Source organism: Musa acuminata, chromosome BXJ1-2 (assembly GCF_036884655.1).
Source record: "Musa acuminata AAA Group cultivar baxijiao chromosome BXJ1-2, Cavendish_Baxijiao_AAA, whole genome shotgun sequence".
Classification (NCBI taxonomy): domain Eukaryota; kingdom Viridiplantae; phylum Streptophyta; class Magnoliopsida; order Zingiberales; family Musaceae; genus Musa; species Musa acuminata.
This window is the reverse complement of record NC_088328.1, coordinates 31,918,263-31,929,040: the sequence shown is the minus strand read 5'-3', so window position 1 is coordinate 31,929,040 and position 10,778 is coordinate 31,918,263. Positions and strand designations below refer to the sequence as shown.

General features: G+C 47.3%; 1 protein-coding gene across 2 annotated transcripts; it reads right to left on the bottom strand.

Annotated features, from left to right (window-relative positions):
• Positions 1–565: 565 nt before the first annotated feature.
• Positions 566–10,407, bottom strand: LOC135610246 (uncharacterized). Of its 2 annotated transcripts, XM_065104517.1 has the most exons (6): positions 10,276–10,402; positions 5,047–5,158; positions 4,434–4,918; positions 2,604–2,879; positions 2,380–2,517; positions 566–2,301 (listed from the first exon to the last, which is right to left on the bottom strand). In XM_065104517.1, the coding sequence occupies exons 3-6, from the start codon at positions 4,791–4,793 to the stop codon at positions 754–756; spliced, it is 2,322 nt and encodes a 773-aa protein (XP_064960589.1). In that variant the 5' UTR covers positions 4,794–4,918; positions 5,047–5,158; positions 10,276–10,402; the 3' UTR covers positions 566–753. The 2 variants fall into 2 exon arrangements, with proteins under 2 accessions (XP_064960589.1, XP_064960596.1); XM_065104524.1 differs by lacking the exons at positions 4,434–4,918; positions 5,047–5,158 and having other exon boundaries at positions 10,276–10,407.
• Positions 10,408–10,778: the final 371 nt, after the last annotated feature.

The following is a 10,778-nucleotide window of genomic DNA, read 5'->3' as shown; positions in this document are numbered from 1 at the left end:
TTTTATCTAGAAAAACCTTTAATATTAATTTTTTAGCAAATAACTCCTCCTTAATCGATTTTTATTTAATGATGTTTATTTTTTTATTTTTGTAATCGTTGATGGTGACAACGATAATGGATATAACAACGATCGAGGGTGACGATGACTAGTGAAGTGTCAAGAATATTTTTATCAAATTGATTACAAAAATATTACAGATAAAAATTAATTAAAGAGCATCATTTGATAAAAATCTAACATTAAGGATGATTTTTAAAATAAAATGCCGAGGTAAGAGATAAAACTGCCACATTTTTAAAATAGGATTGGATTAGAATCATGGTGACCACCTTAAATTTATAATCCGATTAAAAATTAATAAATTTCAAATTAGAGTCATGTTATTCCATCGTTTTTGACCTGATTAAATAAAAATAATTAAGATATGAATATTTAAAATTATATTTTAAAACTCAAAATTTTATTACAATAGATTTTTTAAACTTTATCCTTTTAATCTGTTGTTTTAATGTCTTATTAGTTTTCTTAATAGAAATCCATACACACTTATTTGCTCTTTGACTTAAATTATGCCCTATATATTTACTACAGAGTAGTTTGATTCACTCGAGACGAGCGATGCATTTCTACATGCTTAAGACCCCAAGAAGACTGACATCTAACCTTGAAGGTATGTGACAGCAGAAACCTACCAACAGAGCTCTGACTTCAAGATGAAGTCAATGCAACACACAACTCTTCTTCCCACCGCTAGTTGAGCTCGCTCCCTCCCTTCGCCGATGCCGCCCTCGTCACGAGCCTAATCCCCCTCACCCATAGCTCGGCCGCCGCCTCCCCTCCCTCGCACACGAAGTGCACCTCCCGCTTCCGGGTGGTCACCACCCTGAACAGCCCTGGCTCGCGGGCGTCGCCCCTCCCTTTGCTGTTCCTCACGAATGCCGGGCTCGCCCCCACCTCCGCCTCCCTGCACACCACGTTCCTCCGCCCCGAGCTGCCCCACCGCAGAACCCTTGCCGCCGCCACCATCCTCAACACCTTCCCGTGCGGCGGCCCTTTCCCGCGCCTCGTGTGCTTCTTCACGTGGCCGCCGCGCACGACCAGCGCCCGCGCCAGCTCGTCCAGGATTACGCTCTCAGCTTCCTTGCCGAGCTTCGCGTTGCTCCTCGCCAGCGAGAGCGCCGTCTCGCCGCGGCGCGTCTCGACGTCGCACCTGGCGCCCTGGAGGATCAAGAGATGGCATGCCTCCGCGTGGCCTTCGCGTGCGGCGAGCATCAGCGGTGTGTAGCCGTCTCCATCGAGGGCGTTCACGTCCCACCCCGTCTTCGTCAGGAGACGCAGCGCGGCCATGTCGCCCCGCCGAGCCGCGAAATGGAGAGCGTGGAACCCCCCGGCACTCCCCTTCTCGAGTGCGAGCTCGAGCATCGCCTGCTCGAACATATCATGGTTCTCGTTCAGCCTGAACAGATCAATGGCCGTCTCTCCTGCCTCGCTGCGGAGCCTCACGTTAGCGCCAGCGAAGACCAAGACGCGGAAGGCTTCCACGTGACCCTCTTTAGCCGCCACCATGATAGGGGAGTACCCATTCCCACGCCGTTGGTCGATGTTGATGTCCGGTTGTGTCAGTAGCACTTGCAAGGACGCAACGTCTCCGTGCTGGGCTGCGAACATGATCGGGGAGAAGACCGATGGATCGCTCGATCTAGGAACCGTTCCCGAGCGAATCACATCGAGGACAGCATGTTGGAAGCCGACGCTCCAATTACTGGAAGCAGCAATTGCGGCAGCAGAGGCACCGGCCAAGCTCTTTCGACCGAGATCGGCGTCGCTCGACGCAAGAATTCTGAGGCAGTCACCGCGCTTGTAGCGTGCGCATAGCATCAGCGCCGTCTCACCGGCGTCGGTTGTCGAGCTCAAGTCGCACCTCTTATCGACCAAGACTTGCATAACGGAAGCCAGGCCGAGCCGCGCGGCCATGTGGATCGGCCGGAACTCGGTCTTCCGGCCGGCCCTGACCGGGAGCTCCCAGTCGGCGCCGCAGGACAAGAGGGTGTCGACCGCTCGAGGGTTGCCGCAGAGGATGGCGTGGTGGAGGAGGGTCCGTCCATGATGTGGAGCATTAGGGGAGTGGTGCTGCAGGAGCATGCGGAGTATGGTGCCGGTGGACTCGAAGTACTCGACGGCGCACCACGCGGGGGTGTAGGGCTCGGCGAGCCCGGCTCCGACGCGGAACTCCTCACCGGTGGCGGCGTCCCACGACCACGCACCGAGTCTCACCTTCGCGTCCATCCGCGCTCCGGCCTGGATCAACGGACTCATCATGAATCCATCCATTCACGTACTCTACCATTGCATGAGTGGTCGCAGTGTGGGAAGTACCTGTAACAACCGGCGGACGACGGCAGCCTGACGGCCGACGATGGCGGCCACGAGCGCGGTGCAGTCGACATTGGTGTGCAGCGCTGGCTTCAGTGAACGTAGCAGCAAACGAGATGTCGCGTTCGCGTCCACTCCACACTGCAAACAGATCCCCCATGCAAATCAACCCAAGCTCCGCTGGTGGACTAAATGCAATCGCGGAAGGAACGGTGGCAAGCATGTACCTTGATGAGGCCATCGACAACGTCGACGAATCCCCGAGAGGCGGCCGAGACGAGCGCATGGACGGCGACGCGGGGGCGCACGAGATCGGATCCCATGAGAAGCTCCGCGAGCCGCGCCCTCCCGTGCAGGCTCGCCTCCACCACCCCTTCCTCGCATGCTGGCTGCGATGCTCCGGCTTTCAGCAACACCTCCACCACCTCCGCGTGGCCCTCCCTCACCGCCGCCGTTATCGCGTGGCCCCGGAACAGCTTCTGGTTCACGTCAGCGCCTTTCTCCTTTACGCACCACCGCCCAGCAATCGAAGCCACCAAAATTAGCCACCAAGAGCAGATTTTTAAGCCCGAGTTACATCATAACTCCGCTAATCGAAGCAGCAAAAGCATAAAAAAGAAGACGTTGGTAAGATAAAAAGGAGCTCCACGACTGTAGCACGATGATCTTTTCCCCCCCTTTGTCTCTTTGTTCTTTACTTGGTCGCTCATCATTCTGGGCAGTACCAACCATGACAAAGACTCGGAACAAGGGGGTATGGGACCGGAGATCTGAAGCCAGCAACTAAAGATATCGATACATTTCTGTATCCCTCGCTGGACTGTACATTTAAGACGCAGTGTCTGCATGCGCCGACGCTGAACACACCAATCTCTTCATCGAAGCAGGCGTTCCGAAGGAGAACAGCTGGAGGCAGCATGACACCAGAGAGCCACAAACGTACGAAATCGTACAGTGCAAGTTTGTTCGATGGTCTATTCACCACTATATTGTCTCTCTTCTTTAATCGTTTTTTGGGCTACCACATTACGTCAATCAAGAGGTATAATCTTATTGGAAAACTGTGGAGCAATCACAACGATGGAGTTTTGAGCAGGGCGGAAGACGGGAAGTACCCAAAGGAGAGGGATGGGAGTCGCATTAAAGAAGGAGAGGGAGACCAGGATGATGTCTGCGAAGGATTCGAGGAGATCTCGGGATGGCTCCACATGTCGCCGTCCAACAAGAGGAGGGCAATCGAACGGTCCAGATGAGAGGTCGGTAGCCCGTGATACGGCACCGCGTGCGCTGTCCCCTCTCCCATCGCTTTCCTCAGCCCGAATACGTAGTGGATAAGCCACGTGACCGGGGCACTCCCAGTCGCAGCTACTGCGGAACTCAAGAAGCCCCTAATTGCACCCCCCCATTTCATTAATTTCCTCAACAAATTAGAAATTTAGGAGGAATCAATCCGTAAGGAGGGTACGAAATTGACCGCAATGAATACATGGCTAGTAAATGAAGAGAGAGGAGAGAGAGAGACGGGGGCACAGTTTGCCAGCTAGGTGGAAGCATTCCACCCCTGTCCGTCGCAGGCGAGGCCACGCGAATCACGAGGCGGAGAATACACGGCCAAGATTCTGCCACGGAAGATAGCATCGGCGTCAAAGTGGACGACGGTGAGGCATCGGGAAATTGGGAATAACGGAACAGAAGGAGATGGATTTCTTATGGGGAAAATGAGGCTTATCCTCTAAATCGAAAGAAGAATACACTGATTGGGTGTAACTAAGATCAGATCCGAACCCGATAACCAGTCCATTATGTACGAGGGATGTGTAATTTCGGATCAAACTGGAATTGGAAACCCAACCCGAGTTCGAGCCTATTTCTAAGTAAATAAGAGAGCGAATAAATGCAGAAATTAGCGCAATAATTATCGAGAAGAAGAGTAAACAACAAACACGCGTGAGGGAAAAATAAATGAATAAAAAATATATCTCCGTTTAATATACGAGAAGAAAACGTTGATCTCGAAAGAGAAAAAGGAATTCGAAGTAGGGGAGAGGAGATCGCACCAGGAGAGTGCGGACGAAGGGGAGATCGCCTGCTTGGGCGGCGAGAAAGAGAGCGGAGGCGTCGGTGCGAAGCTCCTCCCACTCCACCCGGACCTCGTCGGCGGCCTCCTCACGGAGAGCCACCTCCACCAGGCGTCCCCGCAGGCACACCGCCCCGACGTGGTTCACATCCACCGCCGGGTCCGCGAGGCACTCCGCCGCAGCCCTCACGTCCCCGCGCTGCGCCGCCTCCACCAGCCGTTGCGATGCCGCTGCCGCTCCTCGACCTCCCGAACCTCCTCCTCCTCCTCCGCATCCTCTGCCCGTCGAGTGGGAGAATACCGCCATCTCCGCCACCGATCGGGGCCACCGACGAGGCATGTGCTCAGGAGCCGCCCCTAGCGCATCGATTTCCGCCTCTTCCCTTCTAGATCTTTAGGTCACTACCACTGCTTCTACTGCTACTGTGCTCTCTTTCGCCTCGGTGGGTTACGGTTCTCGGGAAACTTGAAAGGAGAGGGCGCCAGGGGAAAGAGGAGGGGGGGGTGGGAGTTAATTTATAGTGGGAGAGTTAACCGCGGTTAATTAATGAACGAGGCAACAGAGTTATTTCTTTTCTTTTTTTTTTCTCTACCTTTTCTTTTACCCGCAAGCAGGCGCGACCGGCGGGTCCCACTGCGGGATTCTTGGTACGGAGCAGGTTGGTGGTGGTGAAGGAGCCGGCTTCAGCTCAGGCGGCTCCAGATCTGAACCGGTTTTTCCAATACATTTTGTAAGTCGGTTGACTGAAACCAAGTATTGGGTTGGTAATCAAATAAATTAATTACAACTTATTTGATTGTTCCAATGTATTTAACTGGTAAATAAATTTTTTTCTAGTGTGAAAATAAAAATAAAAACGGTAGAAAGAATTATAACAAACCAACTTAGTGTATGGCCTAAAAAAAAAAGTCAGAACGCAACCTATGAATCTTAAACTGGTCAAACACAACATCCCAAGGCAGGAAGAGGCATTGCTCGGCATAAAACTTGCAATGTTTCAAGAAAAGAAAACAAAACAAAGGCAGGCTTGTCCATATGAGAAGTACCAATAGACATTGGAGTGAGGAAGTGCTGTGCTACTCGTAGGGTGGGGATGGGGATTGGGGACTATGATTTATTGTTGCCCTGTACCACCTTGTTCTTCCTCTTGTTTCGGTGGGTACCTGTCCGATCCTACTACACTGTGCTCTCCTGCCATTGATGGCACCCGGTTCACTCCCCTAGGAACAAAATCCCAATGGCCTTTGGGATGTCCCTCCTCAACCCTAACCCTCTGTTCAGGACTCAGCTTACCATCCACCCTACTCATTCCAATACATTTCTTTTCACAAATTATAGGCACAACAATCAAGAAAAAACTTGCATGTAATAGGGTAGCATTCAAATTCTTCAAAGAAAAATATCACACTGGTTAAGGAGTAGTGTGCATAGCATAATCATCAGAGTCGAATATCATCTAGACAATGAGAAAATAATAAATATAATAAGAACACATGAATATTCTTTAAAATATTCAAATATCTTTGATGATAAATAAAAAGGTTGATGGTATTTTAATCGATTTAAGATTTAGATGATCTAATTAGCGAACCAAACCAATCGAAAGTGTTATTCGATTTTTAAGATCCAATTAACTGGATTTTATAATCAGGAGATGATAGGTCCACAAATACCTGTTTGAGGGTTCATTGAGCTGCAGCTTAGCCGAGCCGAGCCGAGCCGAGTTCTAAAGCACGTTGTAGTACCCGTAAAGCAAGCGGATGCAGCCACGTGGCTGTCGTCGTCCCCGGCAATCTAAAAGCGCCGGGTTCGCCTGCCGCCGGTCTGCGGTGCACATGAAGAAGGAAGACATGAAGGATTGAAGTGGATAACATCGCCCCTCTTTCTCTCGGTCTCTCCAAGATTTTGTCTCATTAAAAGAATAGGTCAGGGAGAGGACTGCAGGCCAATAATATATGTATGAAGGGAGAGAACGGAACAGGCTTTGTGGCCGGATCTCGTGTGTCATTCTGCCTGTGTGACAAATGCGGCTATTGGAGTTATTCACCGTAGAAATAGGAGGAAGCTGCAGTGCAGTGCACCTCGCTGTGTCTTCGATGAAACATGTGAAGAAGGATGACGGTGTCAATTTTACCTATCACCCCGGAGAAAAATTAACTGTATTTTCCATAATTGGTGAATCCATACAGTAATAAGAAGAAAAAAAGAATTGGACTTTATATATAAATAAAAAATATATATTATGTGACGGGTTGAGTCATCTACCATCGTGAGAGAGTGTGAAAGGCATAAATCAAAACATGTCTTAGATGGAATGACATCGATTAAAAATTAAGAGGAAAAAAACTCCTCCTACATCAGAAAAATATATACATGTTTGTCAATTAATCAAGATACGAGGATGATTTTAGAAGTGATGATCAGAAGGGTCATTGATTTCAGTTCTACCCGACGGCCAATCTGACTGAACTCACAACTCCCCCAGTTCATACCACACAAATGGGAAACCAGAACTCTATAACCACAGGAGATCTGGAATCGTGACCCAGGAGCCGATCGACCTGAGGAGAGTATCTCAAGGCATAGGATCCCCGAGAAAGGAGACGTGTGCACTCACATGCAGCGTGTCAGTACATCTCCTGAGATAATATTCCCAGCCACCTTATAATTTGCATGGGTCTGCATGCCATCACCCTCCTCCAACAACCACCGTACGTCCATATGCCTCAATGTCGATATGCACTCATAATAAGTCAAACCTATCCATGCATATATGTACCAGATCATGGAAGATAAAGGCTTAGAATATGTACCTTGGTTGATGTGTTTGTAAGCTGGATTATGGTCATTAAGATCTTGAGGGGGCAGCACGTCACATGCACCATTACGACTGGGTTAGCACTTAATTCTGTCGCATTTATTGCCTTGGGATTGGTTTACGGTGAGAGGAGATCGACATGGCAGGAAAAGAGTCGTCTTCATCATGGCGATGGTCTCCGTTGAAGCTTCTCCCGTAAACTTGTGTCGAGTGCTATCTTCGGTAATCTGCTTGCATGAACTCCTTAAGGTTATCCCCATTTTGATGGTCGATTGGTTGTGCTCTAATTAATGGGGAATTAAATGAGATCTTATCATAGCACCAAGTGCATTCTAGTCCTAAAGTAGACACCATTTGATGAGATTCATCACGAGGTATCATCGACACAAGCACTCAAGGAGAATCTTGCAAGGGCTTTTTACCCTTTCAAGGTGGACTATGCTCCTTATCAAACACTAGCTCTTCAACTCTCTCTCTCTCTCTCTCTCTCTCTCTCTCTCTCTCTCTCTCTCTCTCTCTCTCTTATCATGGTTTTCTATCAAAGATTAACATGGACTCTGCCATTTCATTACCATTATATGATAGAGATGATCATGCATAGAGATGCGCAAGCATTAAGATTATAAATGCAGGTTCTGCTACCTCCATGTCAGCCTTCCCGCAGCTATTGCTATCAAACTAATATATAGCTATGTATCTCTCTGCATCAGCACACGTTTAACAGCACAATTCCATTGTCTTCTCTAAGTTAAAAATGATGTTCAACTCTACCATAAAGTAACTTACAAAGTATGACACTTCTAGGGTTTGTAGCAGCAATGCCTGAGCCAACTTCTTCCTCTTGTTGTGTATAAATCTCTGGTGTCCTAATGCTTTTAGATGTACCATCTAGCCTAAGCCTATGGTCTAGACCATATGCCTCACCTGTTTGGACCTTGAAAGCACTTGTTATCCAAACAGATAAGAATAACTAGCTTGTCAAAAACTGTGTCATGCCTCTCATTTGTGGCCTTCCAAAAACTTGGCAACGACTCTAGGTCTTAACCCTTAGCCTTCAGCTCACCCTATGGAATAAAATGCCCTTATTAAAGGAGGCCCAAACCCTAATCTAGCCTTGTAGGCATGTATCTCGAGACCTTCAGCAGGACATCTTTGTCCCACTGGCCAAAGCATCACCTAACTTCAGGCCTACTTCACTCCCACCAATCCCTTTTCTAGCAGCTCTTAACAAGAAGAAAGTGCTCTGTGAATTACAGGTAGACTTCACTAGATCATGGTGACACTTGTTGTGCTTACAGTAGTGCGGGCTCAAGTTGTCCTCTTATAAATAAATGGTTTTGAAGGGTGTCATCATGGTCCTTCCAACTTTAGGATGGAGACAAAATCATGGCTAATCCATTGGTTCCATCAAAAAGGTCCCTTCCATGGTGTTTTGGGTCTATATAATATTGGAGGCTCATGAAAAACCTATGATTGCATAAAGTGCAACGGAGGTGAAAAAGAAAAACCCAAAGGGTCTCCACTCATGTTTGCTTGTGTACCAAAGCTCCCAAGCCCAAGCAAATATCATTCCCACTCAGTCTTCCCATTCAATGTGGTCCTCCTTGTTCTCCCCTTTTAATGCAGGAACTATGTGTGAGACATTACTCAACAGAAACAGAGATGACCGTAGAAACAGACCATGGAAAAATAAATACACAAACAATCATGATTCCTCATTCAATGGAATTGAATGAGTTCATGATGCTAGACGTGGAAGTTCTTTCGAAGGCCATCAGGTCTCATGGAGTGCTACACCCTTGCATGCACAGTCCTCCTGAAAGATCTTGAAGGGAAGGTGGACCATTGCAGGGGTAACCTAACTTAACTTGCTGTGCCATCTATAAAACCGGGTTTCAGTGGGTTCTTTCCCAAAGAGAATCTGCTCAGAGTGCCAATATAAAATTTGACAGTTAGGAAGACTTCATTTGATTATTTTGCTATTCTATTCCAAGACTGTTGTGGTAAACATGTTTGAAGTTTGAGCCATGACCTGCCCATCATAGACAGCATCTTTCCAACTTCAACCTCTACGGTCATAAAAGATCAAGAAAAGTAAAGAACTGCCACCAAGGAGTCAAATGTCAACAATGCACTTTATTTCCAAGAAGTCGTAATAAATCTGGACAAAATGGCTAAACCTGGCTAATGGTTCAGAACTCACAGATTTCACTCAAGCCCGAACTCATCCCAAATCCTACTTAAAGCACTTGAATCTGATTTAAATGGTTTAGTAGAGAAAAAGAACACAACCCATTGTTGTTGTTGTTGTTCAACAATAAAATGACAAAGGGATAGGTGCCTATAAATTTTATAGTATACTAACCCGGCTAAGTACCTAAGCTACCCGAGAATTAGGCGCCTATTTTTCTATCCAAGCCTGTGTTTAATGAATCGAGTAGACTCCAAAAATCTTGGATCCAACAAAGTGTAAGGACCTTAGTTAACTATCTTTATATTTCCACAAGTATGTGCCCAAGTTGTGACATGGTCACAACAAAACTAATGTTCCGGTCACAGCACCATCCTTGCAGAAATTCTTGTCGATTTTTCGTGACTGGTATCTAAATCTGATAAGTGTTTGAGAGAATGTCTCAACGAAAGTCTAAGCCACAGACCTAATATATATCGTCCGGCTCTCTAGCGATGTGGAACGATTCCTTGGTCGTCCTCATCATCATCGTATTTTACTAACAACCTTAAGCTTGAGCAATCTCAATGTAGAATCATGCCCTATCCTATCCTATCCAATCCTATCCACCGGCGCTTGAATCTCGATTAACCACGCCGTTCACTAAAAAGCAAGAGAAGCGATCTAGGGCAGAAAGCCTCCATAAACTTCGGTCCAGAGCACGAAGTAATAATGGAAAGAAGACAGAAGACGTTTCTCGCGATTCTGGACCCGTTTCTTGAACGATTAAACGAAACAAAAAGAGAAACCGACAGAGGAGAGGAGGGGAATACCAGGTTCGGAGAATTCTGCCCAGGCGGAGACCATGGCGGGCGGAGGGATTCCCCAAAGCTCGACGGCCCCTTCAAAGCCGTGGGGGACGCGAGCCTAGCAGCGCCAATCCATTTTGCTTGGTTAGAGCTGCTACCGGGGATGGATACGGCCCAAATACGCTCACAATGTAGTCTAATTGGTCGCTTGGGTTGGGCTCCCAATCCGAGCCGAACCATCATCAGCTATATATAGTAATATATAATACACACCATCAACAATGAGAAAATACTAGCAATTACACTGAAAGAGCGCATTTTATGTATTTTACTATGTACTATGCCAAAAACAGATAGTATGATAACATTGTTCTTTTATGAGACTTTGCTATCTTTACGAGAAGGTTTTTGTTGCATAAGCACCAATTCGAGTAGTACAATACATCCTTCCATTTTATATATTTTTTTAAATTCAGCATAAACTGATGTATCAAGTGTCGACAACGATACAATATCCTATATTCTAC